This window comes from Jatropha curcas, chromosome 5 (assembly GCF_041381405.1).
Source record: "Jatropha curcas cultivar XTBG-Jc1 chromosome 5, XTBG_Jcur_1.0, whole genome shotgun sequence".
Taxonomy (NCBI): Eukaryota; Viridiplantae; Streptophyta; class Magnoliopsida; order Malpighiales; family Euphorbiaceae; genus Jatropha; species Jatropha curcas.
This window is the reverse complement of record NC_143155.1, coordinates 22,980,337-22,998,265: the sequence shown is the minus strand read 5'-3', so window position 1 is coordinate 22,998,265 and position 17,929 is coordinate 22,980,337. Positions and strand designations below refer to the sequence as shown.

General features: G+C 33.2%; 6 protein-coding genes across 9 annotated transcripts; 2 read left to right on the top strand and 4 right to left on the bottom strand.

The window, feature by feature from the left end:
* The first annotated feature begins 605 nt into the window (after window positions 1-605).
* Window positions 606-1,378, top strand: LOC105630517 (nodulin-related protein 1). The gene has a single exon (XM_012212354.4). It carries the CDS (start codon window positions 788-790, stop codon window positions 1,220-1,222), a length of 435 nt encoding a protein of 144 aa, XP_012067744.1. The 5' UTR covers window positions 606-787; the 3' UTR covers window positions 1,223-1,378.
* Window positions 1,379-1,671: 293 nt separating this feature from the next.
* Window positions 1,672-3,695, bottom strand: LOC105630518 (uncharacterized). Of its 3 annotated transcripts, XM_012212355.4 has the most exons (6): window positions 3,540-3,695; window positions 3,234-3,328; window positions 2,634-2,963; window positions 2,217-2,547; window positions 2,064-2,145; window positions 1,672-1,972 (listed from the first exon to the last, which is right to left on the bottom strand). In XM_012212355.4, exons 1-6 carry the CDS (start codon window positions 3,566-3,568, stop codon window positions 1,781-1,783), a joined length of 1,059 nt encoding a protein of 352 aa, XP_012067745.1. In that variant the 5' UTR covers window positions 3,569-3,695; the 3' UTR covers window positions 1,672-1,780. The 3 variants fall into 3 exon arrangements, with proteins under 3 accessions (XP_012067745.1, XP_020533753.2, XP_089578136.1); XM_020678094.3 differs by lacking the exon at window positions 3,540-3,695 and having other exon boundaries at window positions 2,664-2,963; window positions 3,234-3,511; XM_089722010.1 differs by lacking the exon at window positions 3,540-3,695 and having other exon boundaries at window positions 3,234-3,509.
* Window positions 3,696-4,569: 874 nt separating this feature from the next.
* Window positions 4,570-7,719, bottom strand: LOC105630519 (heparanase-like protein 2). The gene is made up of 9 exons (XM_012212357.2): window positions 7,504-7,719; window positions 7,396-7,432; window positions 6,863-7,049; window positions 6,519-6,676; window positions 6,217-6,450; window positions 5,933-6,122; window positions 5,615-5,740; window positions 5,404-5,503; window positions 4,570-4,902 (listed from the first exon to the last, which is right to left on the bottom strand). Exons 1-9 carry the CDS (start codon window positions 7,717-7,719, stop codon window positions 4,588-4,590), a joined length of 1,563 nt encoding a protein of 520 aa, XP_012067747.1. The 3' UTR covers window positions 4,570-4,587.
* A 236-nt stretch (window positions 7,720-7,955) lies between these two features.
* Window positions 7,956-10,418, bottom strand: LOC105630955 (heparanase-like protein 2). The gene is made up of 8 exons (XM_012212955.4): window positions 10,131-10,418; window positions 9,867-10,050; window positions 9,639-9,790; window positions 9,251-9,484; window positions 8,959-9,148; window positions 8,736-8,861; window positions 8,544-8,643; window positions 7,956-8,441 (listed from the first exon to the last, which is right to left on the bottom strand). The coding sequence occupies exons 1-8, from the start codon at window positions 10,381-10,383 to the stop codon at window positions 8,112-8,114; spliced, it is 1,569 nt and encodes a 522-aa protein (XP_012068345.1). The 5' UTR covers window positions 10,384-10,418; the 3' UTR covers window positions 7,956-8,111.
* A 506-nt stretch (window positions 10,419-10,924) lies between these two features.
* Window positions 10,925-12,780, top strand: LOC105630520 (pentatricopeptide repeat-containing protein At5g48910). 2 transcript variants are annotated; one of them, XM_089721699.1, is made up of 2 exons: window positions 11,222-11,361; window positions 11,573-12,780. In XM_089721699.1, the coding sequence occupies exon 2, from the start codon at window positions 11,577-11,579 to the stop codon at window positions 12,696-12,698; it is 1,122 nt and encodes a 373-aa protein (XP_089577825.1). In that variant the 5' UTR covers window positions 11,222-11,361; window positions 11,573-11,576; the 3' UTR covers window positions 12,699-12,780. The 2 variants fall into 2 exon arrangements, with proteins under 2 accessions (XP_012067748.1, XP_089577825.1); XM_012212358.4 differs by having other exon boundaries at window positions 10,925-12,780.
* A 545-nt stretch (window positions 12,781-13,325) lies between these two features.
* Window positions 13,326-16,238, bottom strand: LOC105630521 (uncharacterized). Its single transcript, XM_012212359.4, has 11 exons — window positions 16,036-16,238; window positions 15,791-15,938; window positions 15,637-15,708; window positions 15,472-15,543; window positions 15,248-15,319; window positions 14,999-15,142; window positions 14,822-14,902; window positions 14,656-14,727; window positions 14,380-14,451; window positions 13,663-13,734; window positions 13,326-13,560 (listed from the first exon to the last, which is right to left on the bottom strand). The coding sequence occupies exons 1-11, from the start codon at window positions 16,121-16,123 to the stop codon at window positions 13,470-13,472; spliced, it is 984 nt and encodes a 327-aa protein (XP_012067749.1). The 5' UTR covers window positions 16,124-16,238; the 3' UTR covers window positions 13,326-13,469.
* Window positions 16,239-17,929: the final 1,691 nt, after the last annotated feature.

The following is a 17,929-nucleotide window of genomic DNA, read 5'->3' as shown; positions in this document are numbered from 1 at the left end:
TATGTTTTAACATAATTAATTATTTTGTTTGGTTTAAATTGCATTTTACATAACATAATTAATTATTTTATCCTTATAGTTTGGTTCGTTAAATTAAATTATCTTCCCTCTATTATTTGATATGTCAGTCGTTAAGTGGTAACAGAATCATTGGACTAATCCTGTATACATATGAACTAAAAGAGAAAAAAAAATTATATTATTCTCTCTATATTTTGACATAATTAATCACATTGTGTTTATCTTTTAAAAATTACATTATTTTATCCATATAGTTTGAATCTTTTAAAGAACTAAATCTCAAATAATGAACGGAAAGATAATTTGATTAAGAGAAACAAAATATAAAAATAAAATAATATAAATTTTAAAATGTAAGAGTAACGCAGTTAATTACGTAAAAAATAGGAATAAACTCGTATTTGCCCTTAAAAGGATGGAGCGAAAGCGGGTATGTACAAAATCGGATGGATATTGTTATTGGCGGGTCAAATACAATGTTACAAAATCCAAATCTATCCAATATCCATGAACATCTCTACCGTCAATAAAGGTCAACAATGGAGTAGATAAATAAATGAAGAGAAAGCATTTCATCACAAGAAACGTGTGGCAGACAAAGTCCCACCACGGTTTGGACCCAACACGCCATTAACGCTGAAAACGAAGTTTCTCTGTAGAAACCCCCAGCAATAAGTCAGGAGTCAGAACCATCTGTACAAAACCTAATCTTTCTTTCTTCCCCATCTACAATTATTGAAGTTCATCCAAATCCAAAACAAGCTCTATGGATTCATCACCAGCTTCTCACAATATCAAACCCACCAAGAACGACGACCACCACCACCACCAATCACCGCCGTCTTCTTCTGAGCTGCTCTCAAGTGCCAAATTAGTGGCTGAAGCAGCCAAAGCTTCATTAAGCCACGAAACGGACAAAGTAGACAAGGGTAAGGTTGCTGGTGCTGCTGCTGATCTTCTTGGAGCTGCTTCGCACTATGCCAAATTGGAGGAGAAGAGTTTCGGTAAGTACGTAGAAAAGGCTGAGACTTATCTTCATCAGTATCACTCCTCCCATTCGTCCACCACCACCACCACTTCCGGCCACTCTGCCACTACCACAACACATTCAACCACACATTCAACCGATGGTGATCACCATTCTGGGGGTGGGTATGGTGACTATTTGAAGATGGCTGAAGGCTTCTTGAAAAAACGTTGATAAATATTACTAGTAATACAGTATCTTGTACCCTTGAATTTTCTGTTAATGTCTTTTCTTCTGTTCTACTAATGTCTTTCTATCTTGTACGATCTGTTTAATTGTAGTCAGGTTTGACTCATAAGGAGCTATCTATCTCCAAGATTATAAGGTTAACTATAGCCTAATTAACTTTTTTTTTGTTTTGGCTTGGTACCTAATTTTAATTGAGATTCAAGATTCCAGAATGACTAATATGATGATGGTGCTCTTTGTTTCCTATAATATTCTTTTCTAAACATTATTCTTGATAAAATGGGACTAATTCCTGTTAAAATGGCAAGATTGAGGGATTCCTTCTCTTTTTCTTTATAAACGAGTTGGGTAATTAGATGTCATTTAATTTCCTTTTTAACTTCCCAGTTTCTTGAATTACAAACTCGTTATTTTAAAGAAAGTTTCTACATAGATTGTGATGAATGAAACATAATTTACAGAGTTGTGTAAGAAATGTTTTTGTTTACATTTTGTGACTAAGAAAGATTTCCAGATAAGGCTATGTACATATAATTATTACATTTAGAAGCAGGAACGTGAATTAGGGGCTTTTCCTGTTTTTCTAATTTGATTTGCCTTTTCCTTTGCCTTTAACTCTTCTTTCCTTTGCCTTTCCTTTGCCTTCACTCTTGCTCCTCCGGCAATCTGATTGATATCATCCACCTCGCTATGAAATTGTTCGAAGGCTTTTATTCTTTTCCTCTCCAATTCGCTCTGCAAATTGAATAGATTGTGGCATGTTAGTTTCGATGATTTTGTTTACATTGCATATAAGGGAAAAGAAAAGAGCTAAAATGGATCTAACCTCTATTTTGTCCAATTTTCTTCTTGATTTTGCCTTCTTCTTATTCTCCCAGGAAAGTATTCTAGCATTCAGTTCCTCGTACCTGAAAAAAATTTTATTAATAGAACAACATGAATGAAAAGAAAAGAGAAAGTCTCAAAATGAAAACTGTACTTCTTTTTTATCCTCGCCAGTTCATCTCTCTCCCAAATATCTGCTTCTGTTCCTCCTCCTCCTATTCCAGGTCTCCTTGAAGTTGGCCCGTCAAATTTGGCCGGTGAGGTTTCAGGTTTAATAGTTGCAGACAGGTCAGGTTTTGGCATTGCCACTTCAGGTCTTATGGCAGGTTTGTCAGGTTTTGGCTCTACGCTTTCAGGTTGAATCTCATCCGTTCTGCTCGATTGCTCTTCTGCAAACGTACGACCTTTTTTTATTTGTGGAGCATCCACAACCTTCTCCTGTGTTTTCACAGCTGGGATTTCAGGATGTCTCACTGAATCTTCACCTGGTTAAACCCATTTAATTATATTTTGTTTCAGAAGATGAAATTTTAATACATTACCTGAAATGGAAATTCTATAGATACTGTACCTAGTTCTATTGGAACTGATGTTGTTGTACCTTCCTTTCTGCTCTTGATTCGAGAAAAAGACGGTTCAGGGATTTCCTTTATCTTTTTCAGTTCAGGGCTCGGAACTGTTGGCGCAGGTTCCTTTCTGCTCTTGGTTCGAGCAAATGAAGGTTCACGGCCTTCACTGCTTATCTTTTTCTTTTCTGGGATTTTACTTGATTCTTTCATTGTTGAAACGGCATAAGCAGCAGCAGCAACTGCAGTTGCTTGCTCCAAGCCAATGGAGTCATAATCTTGATTCATCTGCCAAGAAATCTGTCTCCTGAACCAGTTCTGAGACCTCTTCTTTTCTGCAAAATCCACAATAGGAATTACAATCTACACATAACCATATTTCCATATTTATTAGTGGCTTGAAGAATAGATAAAAGATCTTAAGGTCTGTTTGGTAGAGTAGTTTGAGTTGCTGTTATAAAAAAACACAAAATGTTTATTTTTGAGTCTTTGTAACTGCTATTAAGAAAAACACTATGTCTTTGGCAAAAACATCATTATTAGAGTTAATTTTTCTGAAATGCTGATTTTAGTCTCACAGGCAGCCAAGCTCTTAAAAGAGTTACCTTCTTTGAAAGATGGGGTTTTCTGGAAAGATATTCTTCTTTCTCTGCTACTGCTAGGCCCTTCTGTGCTTTGCTGCGGTCTGGCAAGTCTCACCCTGGTAGAAGCAACTAGTACTAATGATTTATGAAGACAACATTCTAAGGTTCCCATTAGTGGATCGTAATGAAACCTAATATAATATAATCAAATACATTTCCAGTAATATGTTTACACTAAATGCATTTGATTACATTACATTTCGTTACGACTTACTAAACAAAGCTTAAGAACAATAAAAATACGTTTAACAGAACTGCTACACTCACCTGCTTGTTTGTTTGATCAAATAATCCATTGTTAGAGAAAAAATGTTGACTTCCTGAACAATTGTGTTGCATCCATTTGATTTGAGAACCTGTTTTATTTTTGAAGATGAAGAAGGCTACAGATAGAGAAGGATTGCTATGGTTGATGATAGGCTGTTACTAGGAATTGTGTGCAAGTAAAGTTTGATATGCTTTGCATGCAAAGCCTGGATTGAATCTTGAAGGCCAATTTTGTCAAGTAAAGTATTCTTTATGTTTCTTGAGTCTTTGAATCTTGATGCTTCATCTTTTATATTTTAACCAAAGGTTAAAAGTGGCTTTTTTTTTTTTTTTTTTAATAAAATTTTGATAGGCTTTTATCTTGAAAAGTGGATAAGAATCTTGTTTGGGAAATCTTCAATTAAGGGGATTGAAAAAGGTTTTCTTTTGTTGCCCAGAAGTCTTGGCTGAATTTATTCTTGAACCAGGAACATTGGAACAACTATTTAAGAAAAGTTTAATTAACTAACTAATAATAATTATTTAACTATCCATTTAGATAGATAAAAATTTTGAAAATGAAAGGATAATTGAAGTTGATGTTAGACTGTTTTATAATTTTTCGTTTGTAATATAAATTCAAATCCATTTCAATTTTAATCATATAAAATTCAAATAAATGTTAATATATATTTTACAAATTTTCATATCTTCTATCTTAAAATTATTAAATCAATATTTGAAAAATCAAATTTAATAAAACTCTAAATTTTATGAACATGAATTATAAGTAGAAGTGGACAAATTTCTCTAATTATTAACTTACAGAACCAAACCAAGATTATTCAATAAAAATGGTTCGATAAATTGATAAATGGTTAGTAAATTTTTTAGAATAAATTCAGTAAAAAGAAAATGGTTCGGTAAATTTTTTTCACCTTTCCTGTTCATTACGTTTTTTACCACATATCGTATTAGGTGCACCGTTAAGATCGCTGGATGAGTAGAAAACACAAAGGAAAAAAAAAAAAAAGAAGTCAAAGTAATTGAGTGTAGGAAACAAAATGTTCTAAGAACAAGCAAGGGCATTGAAATCTCTTAAGACAACAAAAACTATTGAATTTGGTTTAACAATAATGGGCAAAAAAGGGTCTACAAACTTAGGATTCATAGCAGGAATATCAAATGAATCTGTAAGCAGTAATGGAGTTTCATTTAGTAGCACTACATCACTTAGGACATCTCCATCTTTTGGAGTCAAATGGTACTCTTCCCTCGGTTTTGCACCTTCTAAACCATTTGGTTCTGGATTTTCATCATCCGAAACCATAACATAAAAGCTAGTGGAGTTCTGTAAGTTCATAAGAAGTAGAGTAATGCCTGGCTGCAAGAAAGATATGGGGGAACAAAAAGAAATCATGTTAAGAAATCATAATAGTCCATAAAGAAAAGAAAGTAACAAACATGCTATGATGCATGGAAACTTCTAGCCATGGTCATTTCCGCTTTTTGGAAACGTTCCTACAAGTCCGTTTTTCAGTACAAAATACTGTTTTTCCGTGTAAAATTATATTTTAAATATCGCAAGTTAATCGATGCCCAGAAAGTCGGGAGGGTGGCGAAGATATTGTTATTGTGTGTGTCAGCGAAGTCTTTCCGGGGTTGAAAGCACGGGTTGGAAGCATGAGCGATGAGCTTCTCGACTTCGTGCTAAAACATTGGTGTTATATATCCATTGAGCAAAGACAAGTTGTAATTGTATAGCAGTATCGGAAAACATATCTTGAGGGCGCTCTATCGTTTTCCCTCATCGTTTATGCGTTTCCTGTTTCCATTTCCGTCCAACATAGCAAACATGTTTTATATGCAATAGTAGTCTATGTACCTTTTGTTTTGAACAATGAGAATATGCTTTCAAATATGGTGAACCAGCATGATAAGTAGCAAGGACATTCTTTCCCATCAGCCGGTGCCATAGAAGTGCACTAATACAAAAGGAAACACATCATAATAAAAAGGTTGAAGGGTTAAATAAAAATCTTTAACTAAAGCTTAAAGAAATTGGATGAAAGAAAGTATAAGCATAGTGTCTATACCCATAATAATCAGGATTTGGGATGAAGGTTGTGGTGTTTAGAAGACCATAATTTCCTCCAATAAGAGATTGTCTGCAAAAAACCTTATGGTTGAAGATGGATGAAATGCCCAATTGGTCCAAATACCTATTTCAAATGAAAAGGCACAAAAACCTCGTAATCACTGGTTATCTTATATTTTGCAATCCGTATGCAAAAACCTTTTTATCTCCTTGGATATTGCGCTATTAATATTTAAAGATGGTAAAAAGTTTGGAATTCATGGGGAGACAACACAAATGGGATGGATTAAATTAGTTATAAAGTTGTGATTATTACCAAAATCCATTAGAAAAGGAATGTGAGATAATCTGGCTTCCACTATTAAAAGCTCCACCTCCTTCTCCGACCCATGCTTCTGCCCAGGGCCCAAATTTCTTGATAGTTGCTGCGACCTCTGCATATACTTCTGCTATTCCATTTAGGAAATATGGATCCTGAACCTTGAAAATAAGGGCAGGATCAGCACCTACATGTTTGTCTTTAAATCAGGAACTTTTTATCTACAAACACAACCAAAAAAGAATATTTCTTTATATATATATATATATATATATATATACCTGATCCAAGGTTATAGATATGGTGGGTTATTCCACTGACAACATTTGGACCTGAATCTCGAAGATATGTCTGAAACCATTCTGGATCAAAAAAACCACCTGGACCCAACACTTTTGGTCGGGTATTGGGATCTGGGTATAATGCATGCACAAGTTTTTTAAGCACAATCATGTCTTTTGCATATTGTCCTGCCTCCACTTTTGCATCTACCCCATTTGAGCACAATTCATTTCCTAAAAACGACATGTAGCACTTCATAAAATTATTTTGTTATGTTACAATTAATTAATTAGTTGATTACCTAATTCATAGGAGTCAATCTCATATCCTTTTGAAATAGAGTATTTCATAAGATCATGAGCATTTTGTGGATTCCAACTGCCAACCCAAAGAATAGAGCCAGTGGCATTGGCCTTTCTCCTCCCGATAAGTGCATTTAATCCAAATGAAATTTTAGCTCTGCAAAATAAAATAAAATAAAATTCCAAATGCATTTTTAATTTGTAAAGTGTGTTTCGAAGATCGCTCGAGAAAGTAACTTAATTTCGATTAGTCTCAGCAATACCCAAATCATGGTAAATGCTAAAAAAAAAAAATTTATTGAGATGGTAATTTATGTATATATGTATGTAAATTTATATAGACCTTGTTTGGTTAAAGAAGTCATGTAACTGATCCCATCTCTCCATGGTGAGGCAACCTGAAGTGAAACCCATCAAGCCATTTTTTCTTGGTTGAAATTGGGGGCATGGTCTTTTGGATGTTTTTCCTACTCTATACACCAATTCGTCTTGCAATGACCCTCCAACCCTTATTCTTAATGGATTGAATGCTGAAATTTCACAAGGATTAAAAACTTCAAAAAGTTAAAAAACAACATAGCTAGACATGTTAGAATTTGAATGTTGAAGATTTTGTTTCTTTTTTTAAAAACAAAAATTGAATTCAAGCAAGTTAAATATAAAAAATTGAATTCTTTATAATAAAAAGAAGATGATGCTGAAAAAAAATCATTATTTTTTTTTTCCTTGAATCAAAGTATCTAAATAATTCTAGTTCTTGAGAGCTTGATAACATACCTTTGATCACATTTCATCAATTCTCTTAAGAAAATTCAATCAATCATTAACGTGTTAATGAAGAAATATAATTACATTCTTGTTTATTTATTACTTTACCCTTAATAGCATTTGCCAAAATCTTGTTTTCCAAATCCTGCAAATTTCACAAAATAGTATAAATAAACAACAAAAGAAAGAAACAAAAAGAGTATTAAAAGAAAATACCAAAGTGAAAAGTCCAGTCTCTCCCCATGGACATTGATCATAGTTACATTTTGAGCTAGGCCACCAATCCAATGTTGCACACACAAAACTATCATCTGTTTTAGCAATTGAAGCCTTCCCTTTCACTACAATTCTGACATCCTCTTTTTGGGATAATGTAGTAAGAGAAAACCATGATACGAGAATGTAATATATTGCAAGTTTGCAGTTGGCCATTCTTAGAAACTTCAAGTTATAGAACATTCATATATAGAGTGCCTAAAATTATTTCCCAATATAATTAACCAAATATAGACTTTTCTAATTACTAGTTGATTAATACTAATCACTCTAAATTAAGAAAACCTTGTAATGTTTATCATTGAATGTAGTGTTGCCAGTAACTCAGAATGGTCAAAAAAAAAAAAAAAAAAAAAAAAAAAAAACAAAACCATAACTAATAATGTGAGAAATTGAAGAAAGAAAGAAATCCCTTTATATATATAGAATTGCAAGACCTAAAACGACACTGGAATAACTCTCAACTCCTAAAACGACAATGGAATAACTCTCAACTCCTACCCTTTATTTACAACTGAAACTAAAAGGAAATGATATATACACTCCTTTTAAGCACATGCAGAAGCTCTTAAATTTCTAATGACAACAAAAACAATGGAGTCCGGAGCGATAGTGATCGGAGAAGAAGAAGTAACAAGCTTGGGTTCCATTGCTGGAATGTCTAAAGAACTTGTGAGTTTCAATGGAGTTCCGTTCAGTAGTAATACATCACTTTGTATATTTCCATCTTTTGGAGTCAAATGATACTCTTCTCTTTGTTGTTCTTCGCCATAATATTTCAATTTCGAATCACCTGGATATGGATTGTGGTCATTCAGAACAGTAACTCTGAAGGTGGTATGGTTTGACATGTTGATCAGAAGCAGAGCAACCCCAGGCTGGACTAGCAAATAAAATCATTTAAAAAAATGTTATATAAAAAATATCATTAAGGAGGGAGAAGAGTGCCCAGCTCCTCATCCCAACGCTCGGCTCGTTACCTTTTGCTTGGAACAATGAGAATATGCTCTCAGATACGGAGTGCCGTCGTGAGAGGTAGCTAGCACATTTTTCCCCATCAAACGATGCCATAGAAGGGCACTGTACAAATACGCAAATAAGTAAATGAATGAATGGAATTTAAAAAATGTACCAAATAATTATAGAACCAAATCAAAAAACATTGTATATACCCATAGTAATCAGGATTTGGTATGAATGATGTAGTATTAAGGAGAGCATAATTTCCACCAATAAGAGCTTGTCTACAAAAAACCTTGTGGTTGAATGTTGATGTTATGCCCAATTGATCCAAGTACCTGCATTCAGTAATTCACATATATTTGTACATTTCTTTATTTTTTATTTTAAAAAAGAACTATTAAAAGAAGTAATTTAATAAATTAGGGTTCTAACCAAAATCCATTGACAAAGTAATGTGAAACATCTTTGCCTCCACTATTATAAGCACCACCAGCTTCCCCAACCCAAGCTCCTGACCATGGACCAAATTGCTTCACACTATTTGAAATGTCTTTATGTGTTTGTGCTATTTCATTCAAGAAATAAGGATCCTGAATCTTATTAATTAGGTCTTTATCATCACCTGCATTGCATATTCATCAATATTAAAAAAAAAAAAAAAAAAAAAAAAAAGAAAGTGAAGAATAAGTAAAAAGTGAAGAAACAGAAGTATTATGTTTATTACCTGGACCAAGATTGTAAATATGGTGGGTTAATCCATCAACAACATTGGGTCCAGTTTCTTGAAGAAATGTATTGAACCATTTCTCATCATAAAATCCAGCTGGTCCTAATACTCCTGGTCTTTCATCAGGATTTGGATAAAGCTTGTTTACTAACTTTCTTAATGTGATTATATCTTTACTGTACTGAACAGCATCAATTCTTGCTGATACTCCAGAAGAGCAAAGCTCATTTCCTGAAATTTACATAATCACAAAAAAAATATGAAAATGGAGTGATTAAAACTTGCAGAGCACGTCGGAATGGTTTGTGGATTCCGAACAGCTAAGTGAGCTTCTAGGATTCAAACTTGTGTTCTCACCCTTACAGCTTAAAATCATGAAAATTACCTAGTTCATAAGAATCAATCTTGTATCCCTTGGAAATGGTATATTTCATAAGATCAGCAGCATTTCTTGGATTCCAATTCCCCAAATATAGTTCTGAATCGTTGGATTTCTTCTTTCCAAAGAGAGCATTCAAGCCAAATGTGTGTTTAACACTGAAAAAAAAAAGGGAATTATATAAAAAGAACATAAAAAATTAAAAAGAAAGAAAAAAAATTGTATGATGAGTACCCTGTTTGGTTGAACAATCTATTAATTTGATCCCATCTATCCATAGGAAGATTTCCTTTAGTGAATCCAAACAAGCCTTTATCATCTCTTTTAAAGTGAGGAAATTTCTTCACAGCATGTCCAACTTTATAAACAACTTGATCTTGTAATGACCCTCCAATTCTAATTCTCAAATCGCCAAATGCTGAAAATTTTTAAACTAAAAATCAGAATTTTTTTGAACAAAATAAAACCAGTAGAAGGTTAAAAAAATATATAACTTACCCTTTAGAGCATTAATCAAAATTTTGTTTTTCAAATCCAAATTTAAAAGACCAGCTTTTCCCCATGGACATTGTTGATAATTGCATTTTGTACTTGGCCACCAATCTAAAGTAGCACATACAAAAGTATCATCTGTTCTGGCAATGGAGGTTACTCCCATCACACTAACTTCCACATCATCTACTTCAGCAAAAGAGCAGAAAGAAGATAGAAGAAAAACGAAAATGGTAGTGAAAAATCTAAGTTTAGCCATTGATTTGATGGAAGAAATGTGTTGATAAAATTCAAAGAATGTGGCTGTATATATAGTAATTTTTTTATGATCACAACAGAAGTTTCTAAAGCAACGATATCTCAATCTTTATCTGAATATCTCCTAATGACAAATCTTAACAAAACTACAACTCTTTCAAATCTACTAACAAGTCAGCACAAAAACAGAGTTATCTTATAAGAGTTGTGTTAATATTTTCACTTAGAACAAATTAATGCTAGTATTTTGGATTATCTTAACTTATTAAGTTTTAAATTAAATATTAAATATTAAATATTAAATATTAATATTAATTAAAGGGTAGGTGAAATTTTCCTTATTGGTAAATGAAAAAATTGAGAAGATGAGAAGTCTGGTCATTGAATATCGACATTTTAAGATTTTTTATGGAATATTAGTAGGACTAGATAATTAATATGTGGATAGTTATGTATTACGTAGATAGATAGTCATGTAATTAAATTTTATATATATATATATATATATATGGCTATCTCAATAGAACCCATACAACAGATAGAAAAGAACAAAAGAACTTAATAATTAACAGTAAAACGGAGATGACTGCAATTGCAAAATCAACCTTTACAATGTGCAATATAGAAAAGTTTCACTGAGAAAAACAACCCAAAGTACCCAATAGACTTTCACAAAGTTAATTTTTTCCTGCAAATCAAACATAACACGCCCGTGAACTTATGCAAGCAGCTGCCAGCATCAGTAAAAGATGCCTCCTACTTTTGGAGAAATGCAAGAGCATGAATCAACTGAAGCAAGCCCATGGACAGTCAATCACATGTGGCCTTGGCAACAATTCCTTTGCTTTAAGTAGACTGTTAGCATTCTGTGCAGACCCATCTCATGGAAGCCTTAACCATGCATTGAAAATCTTTCGACACATTCAACGACCCACCATTTGCATATACAACACCATGATGAAAGCTTTTCTGCTCAAAGGTGAATTTACTAATGTTTTAAATTTATGCTCTACCGTGCTCCAAAATGGTAGGTCTCCCGATACTTATACCTTGCCTTATGTGTTAAAAGCTTGTTCAAAGTTGCAATCTTGTTTTTTCGGTGAATTAGTACATGGGTATAGTTTAAAATTGGGTTTTTTGGTTAATATAATAGTGGCTAATTCTTTGCTATTGATGTATTGTGGGTTTAGGGATATGAGAAGTGCAAGTTACATGTTTGATGAAATTCGTAGTCCATGTTCTGTATCATGGACATTGATGATTTCTGGTTATGCTAAAGTGGGTGATATTGAATCTGCTAGATTATCCTTTGATAGAGCATCAGATAAGGATATAGGAATTTGGGGTGCCATGATTTCTGGGTATGTGCAAAATAATTGCTTCAAAGAGTGTTTATATATGTTTAGGTTAATGCAATCGGCTGATATTATACCTGATGAAGTTATATTTTTAAGTACTCTTTGTGCCTGCGCTCAATTAGGCGCTTTGGATACTGGGATTTGGATTCATAGATATTTAGATAGGTTAGGATTGCCATTAAGTATCCGGTTGAAGACAAGTCTTATTGATATGTACGCAAAATGTGGGAATTTGGATTTAGCTAAGAAAATGTTTGATGAAATGCCTCAAAGAGACACAGTTTGTTGGAATGCCATGATTTCTGGTTTGGCAATGCATGGAGATGGAGACGGTGCGCTGAAGCTGTTTATGGAGATGGAGAAGGCAGGGTGTAGGCCAGATGATGTCACATTCATAGCAATTTTGTCTGCTTGTAGTTATTCTGGCATGGCAGAGGAAGGCTTAAGATTATTAGATAGAATGTGTAATGTGTATAACATTGGGCCTAAGAGTGAACATTATGCGTGTATAGTTGATGTTGTTAGTAGAGCAGGCCTCCTTCAGGAAGCAAAAGATATAATCCAAAGAATGCCTACTTCAAGCAGTTCTTCTCAAGAAGCAGTAGCTTGGAGAGCTTTACTCAGTGCTTGTTGCGATCAGGGACAAGCCCAACTGGCTGAGCTTGCAGCTGAGAGACTCATGCAGTTAGAACTTCACAGCGGAGCATATGTTCTGCTCTCAAATCTGTATGCAGCTACTGGGAAGCATGATCATGCCAAAAGAATAAAGAAAATGATGAGAAATAGGGGCGTGGATAAGGTGCCTGGTTGCAGTTTGATCAAAATTAATGGCATTGTTCATGAGTTTGTTGCAGGAGAGAAGTCGGACAAACAAATTGAAGAAATAGAATCTATTTTAGAGAAGATACATAAACAATTGAACAATTTGGAGTGTAACCCCTCTCTTTTTCCTGGATGAATGGACACGACATACTTGCTCGCGACTGTTTACTGTTTGTATCCTCAGGGCATGCTGTTTGAAATGCATTATTTTTTCAGTATCTCCTCTTACAAGGTATAGCTCATTTTATAAAATAATTATGAATTCAGATTTGAATGAACTCCATCTTTAATTTTATAAATTTTAAAAATTTAAAGATGATGAATTACATAAATGATACTTAACCTAGCAGCACAAGCTGATGCCCTAGGACCACTAAGTTTTAGGCCCGATCCCCTCCCTGACGTAAATATGAAGTCTACTTAAATTATAGCGCTGCCTTGTAAAAAAACCTATCTAATGGTACATATATCTGATGAATTCCAAATATACTTCATGTTTTAAAATTCTTGATTTCAGATCAAATACATTAAGCACAACATTAACTCCTTTAAATGTTATAGTAAAACTACATATAACCAAATACATGGCAACACAGTAACTTGTCAAAAAGCAACCTAAAACCAAAGTCTGGCAGAACCACCATGATTGGATCTTGTTTCTTCCTGGGTAACTCGTAGCACACTTTTATACTTCTTTTACACCTATGAGGGGCTTTTTGAGCTTTATATAATACGTCGCTTTGACTTTTTTTAAAAGAAGATATGGTGAGAAGCTAAATCCACTATTTGGCAAAACTTTTGCAGAGAGCTACAAGGGATTTTCCCATTTTCATTAAATAACGCGTAAATCGCCTAACAATGACAAATATAATCACAGTATCCAGACAATTAAAGAATATGTTATCAACTAAACTAAGAAATCTGCATCAGAAACTTCAAGGACTTTATGGACACCTATTGGGTTTACACCAGGTTTGAATGCATTTCCTTCGATGTACCTGCAGATGGAAATCAATCAATCAATCAATTACAAAATAGCAATCATAACAAAGTTTTTGAATTGTTAAGTTCATAGGTCTGATATGGAGAAAGAAACCCACATTTCTTTCAAGTACTGATGTTTGTAGAAGGCATCAGGAATTCTCCCAGAAAATTGATTATGGTCCAAGTAGCTGGAATACAATCAAAGTTAGCTTAAAAACATATATCTGTGTAAGAAATATTGTATCATTCAAAAGTAAGTGGACAATGCATTTCTTATATTTTCCCAAGTGCATTTCCTCTTTTGTTGCTAAAACAACCATGCATATGCAGCTAAAAAGGAGAAAACAAAGAATTTAAACCTTGGTCATTTTCGGTAACTTAAAAAAAGAGTGTAGTGAGGCTATATGACCATACAACAATACCTATGAATACAAGAATAGGCATGCCAAAATAGAGATTCTCACAACCCTGGGAAATAAATTCTCATCTATTTAAGGTGTGCATATTTATTTGTGATCAAATGTCCCTGAGTTAGGTCTATAATCGAGAATCCAGAGCGATGAGCAAGAGAGGCTTATCTTAAAACTTTGATTGAATAAGTTGCAAAATATAAGGTAAATTTGTTGGTATTATGCTTTTTTTTCCTTCACAAATCTGTAGCAGTATGTTAAATTCATGAATCAATCCCTTCTGTCTTTTTGTCAGCCAAAAATAACATCATTCAGCAAGTCAATATAGAGTGATGTGAATTGCTATTGAAAAAGCCACATCCTTCCAAGAAAAAACACACACACAACAACGTAGAAACAGCAAGAGTCCAAAAAGGAGCTTACAAGTGAGTCAATCTAGGGATATGAGCAACTCCAGCAGGTATTATTCCGGACATTTTGTTATAAGATAGATGCCTGTGACCAGTAAATCAATCAATATCAATTGCACAAATCTCGAGGTATGAAACAATTGAAATCCAGCCAGAAAACTATTCTCAAGTGTAGCCCCAGTACAAAAATAAAAAGGAAAAAAGCACTAATACCAATCCAATCGATGGAAATGCTTCAAAAGAATGTAGAAAGATAATAATAATAATGATGAAAATGAACAAAACTTACAATATTTCTAGATTAGTCAAGTTTGCAAGTTGTGCAGGAACTCCTCCAGTGAGGTAATTATTATTTAGATAACTACATTCAGAAAGGATTTACTTCAATTAGCAGATGGCATTCAACAGAAAAATATCAGGAAAATGATTGTAAATTTGGCAAACCATGAACTTACAGGTTGCGAAGTGCGGGGAAGCAACCCTCAAAACGTATTAATTCCCTTATAGTGCCCACCAAATGATTGTTGCCAACATCCCTACAAATATGATTTCACAATGAGACACATTAAACTGTAATGCTAACCATTACTCCACAAAAAAAAATATATTCTAAGGAGAGCAAAGAATGTTACAAGTGCCGAAGATTTTGCAGCATCCCCAACTCCGCAGGAATTCGCCCAGAGAAGCGATTTTCATGTAGATAAAGATATCGGAGCTCAGGAAGATTAGCAAGCTCCTTAGGGATTTCTCCTTTGAAATTATTGAAGCTCAGATATCTACAAAAGTTCAATTCTTAACTTTAACCAGAATAAACGTTAATGAAAGGAAAAGTACACCAAGTACCAAAGTCAAATTATTGGAGGAAGATCCAATTTACTCACAGATGGGTTAGACTCTTGAGTTCACCAATTTCAGGAGGAATGGCATCTTGTAGCTTGTTCCACCTCAAATTACTAAGAGGGCGACGTAAAAAAAAAAAAAAAAGAAAGAAAGAAAGAAAAAGGAAAATACACAAGATAATGAATAAAAAAATTTTTGCAACTAAACCAAATTACTCTAAAAGCTAAAAAAATTTAAGCAGAAAGAAAGCTAATATGAAGCTTACAGTATCTTAAGACGCTTCAACCGCCCAATTTGGGGAGGAATAGGCCCCGTCAATTTGTTGTTATGGAGATCCCTGTTTTACAGTAACATTCATATAAATTGCTAACCAGAGTAAACAGAACAAAATTCAAAGGAAAAAGAAAAAATAAATTGAAGCAAATCGTACAGTCTAGTTAGATCCAACAGATTAGTAACAGCAGTAGGAAACGGCCCCACAATTGATACAGCATACACTTCCCTGCAAGCAATAAACGTTAAAAAATTTCCCCCATTTCCATCAGCATTTCAAAATTTGAAGAGTTGGCAATCAATAATTTTACAAATCAGTGACGACTCTATAATCTCCTTGAGTAGAGCAAGTAACGCCAGACCACGGCGGCAGATCACCATCACCACAAGGATCGTCGCCGACCCAAGCGTATACCACTCGCCATCCAAGCGATGCCTTAATCTCATTCAAAGCCTTCACTGAAGAAGAACAAGGAGAAGAAAATCAATTCAATTGTTGGAGTAACTCTACATTAATGGTAAAGTAATCAAGAGAAAGAGAGATCTGGAGATCTACCGTCGCGTTTTAGGGTTTTGGAGAGAGCAAAATTGAGTTGCAGAGAGAAAATTAGGATCAGAAACACTGAATTTGAGAGATTCGCCATGTTTTGGAGGCTCAGAACCGACTGGAAGTAGTGATTGTGTTTGTTTTTCAGTTCTTCATTTTCAGCGAACGCGGAAAAGGAAGCTTGCGTCGTCGGTGGATTTTTTAATTACTATTATTATTTTTTAAAAAATATAACTATAGACATGTCTCAAAGACGAGCAAAACGACGCGTTTTGGACTTGGACATGTCATAATACCGAATTAAGTAATTAACTGCCTTGTTATGCAGCAAGAGAGTGTTAATTTGAGTTAACGTTTGCTAATATGAACGGAGCGATTGGGGTCCTAGGAGGAGCACAAATCGGTCAATAACAGAAAAATCAAATCGAATTGATTTAACTTGATTTCTGTATGATATTTTGGTTTGTTCGATACAATTTAGTTTTCAATTTAGAAATTTCAATTATTTCGATTTGGTTTTTAATGAATATTTCAATTTAATGGAACTGAACTAGTGAAACTATTTCATTTTTTATGTTTTAATTTTTAAATTAATTTAATTTGCTGAATAATTTTTTTAAAAAATTTTTCTCTTGCTTTCTATTTTTTAATTAACCAAATCTTTTCATTTGGATTTGATTTATTAAACTTTTGTTCAATTCATTACTAAAAAAAAAAATCAGTTATTTGGTTAAAATATGTTGGGTGGGTCATAACTTATTGCATTACCCCTAGCAAGGGTGTCAAAATAAGTTGGCATGTTGAGTTCGAAGTTAACTTATTTAACACACGTCATGATTAGGTCAACATGAATATAATATATTTAATAATCATGTTAAATTTTTAAATATGAACACTAAACAAAAATTGAATAAGTAACACAAACTGATATGTGTAATCGTGTAATTAAACGAGTCATATATGAATAAACAAATTCAATCAAATTTTATTAAATGAGTCCGATATGGATCAGACCATGACACATATAATACGTATAACTCGTTTGACCTATTTAATATATATAATTACATTTTTATCCTTAAATAAATGGATTCGACTGATTAGACGAGTCAACTGGTATCATTTATGATATAAACTCATTTAGACTCAACCCTAACCCGTTTAATTTCTATATTAGGCGAATTATCTTTGCGTGTACGGTTCATTTTGACACCTTGACCCATGAATTATAATTATGTCAATCAAATATTTTATTTAATGAATTATAATAAAATATAATGTAGTTATCGAATAAATTGATATTGTGATTAAACGAAATCTAAGTTCAACTAAATTAATTAAAAAAATTCAATTAATGTTTGGAAGGTGGTAGTTGTCATTTCTATGGACTATTGGCATGCATTGTGGCATTTCTTATCTTTGAATTCAACAATTCCTGCTGGATGTTGCCCAACTTAATTATAGTTGACTTGCTGAATATTAGTACTATTATTAATCAACTAAAGAGATTTAATTTAATTTCTATAATTACATTTTTTCTTTTTTCTTTTATCATTAACTTTTGAATTTTAAACTTAACATTTGCAATTATTTTTAGTTCTACTAGGAAAATGAGAGGTAGTTAAACTATAATGCATACAAATGTAAAGAGAATGGGAACATGGAATCATAGGATTCAAATATGTAAAGAATTTTAGCGCATGGAAGCACAAATATATCTTATTATTAGCGATCACATAAATAATTCCGAATCTGTTAATTGTCCTTATTAGAAAAATTTTACTTAAATACTATTTAGAGGGATTTTTTTATTTGAATAACACTCCTGAACTTATAATATTAAATTGAATGCATATATTAAAGTTTAAATAAAGCATATTTTTAATTCAATAAGGTAGGTAAT

Excerpts from the sequence above, each read along its gene's own strand:
- LOC105630519 (XM_012212357.2), bottom strand. The coding sequence starts at position 7,719 with ATGGCCAACTGCAAACTTGCAATATATTACATTCTCGTATCATGGTTT. Across the intron at positions 7,050-7,395 it reads TTTGGCAAATGCTATTAAGG|CATTCAATCCATTAAGAATA; the intron begins GTAAAGTAATAA and ends GTGAAATTTCAG. Across the intron at positions 6,123-6,216 it reads TATCTATAACCTTGGATCAG|GTGCTGATCCTGCCCTTATT; the intron begins GTATATATATAT and ends ACAAACATGTAG.
- LOC105630520 (XM_012212358.4), top strand. The coding sequence starts at position 11,103 with ATGCAAGCAGCTGCCAGCATCAGTAAAAGATGCCTCCTACTTTTGGAG.
- LOC105630521 (XM_012212359.4), bottom strand. The coding sequence starts at position 16,123 with ATGGCGAATCTCTCAAATTCAGTGTTTCTGATCCTAATTTTCTCTCTG. Across the intron at positions 15,709-15,790 it reads TATAGAGTCGTCACTGATTT|GGAAGTGTATGCTGTATCAA; the intron begins GTAAAATTATTG and ends TATTGCTTGCAG. Across the intron at positions 15,143-15,247 it reads CTCAAGAGTCTAACCCATCT|ATATCTGAGCTTCAATAATT; the intron begins GTGAGTAAATTG and ends GAACTTTTGTAG.
- LOC105630517 (XM_012212354.4), top strand. The coding sequence starts at position 788 with ATGGATTCATCACCAGCTTCTCACAATATCAAACCCACCAAGAACGAC.
- LOC105630518 (XM_089722010.1), bottom strand. The coding sequence starts at position 3,384 with ATGGGAACCTTAGAATGTTGTCTTCATAAATCATTAGTACTAGTTGCT. Across the intron at positions 2,964-3,233 it reads AACCCCATCTTTCAAAGAAG|AAAAGAAGAGGTCTCAGAAC; the intron begins GTAACTCTTTTA and ends TGGATTTTGCAG. Across the intron at positions 2,548-2,633 it reads ATCAGTTCCAATAGAACTAG|GTGAAGATTCAGTGAGACAT; the intron begins GTACAGTATCTA and ends GGGTTTAACCAG.
- LOC105630955 (XM_012212955.4), bottom strand. The coding sequence starts at position 10,383 with ATGGCTAAACTTAGATTTTTCACTACCATTTTCGTTTTTCTTCTATCT. Across the intron at positions 9,791-9,866 it reads AGATTGTTCAACCAAACAGG|TGTTAAACACACATTTGGCT; the intron begins GTACTCATCATA and ends TTTTTTTTTCAG. Across the intron at positions 9,485-9,638 it reads GATTGATTCTTATGAACTAG|GAAATGAGCTTTGCTCTTCT; the intron begins GTAATTTTCATG and ends TGTAAATTTCAG.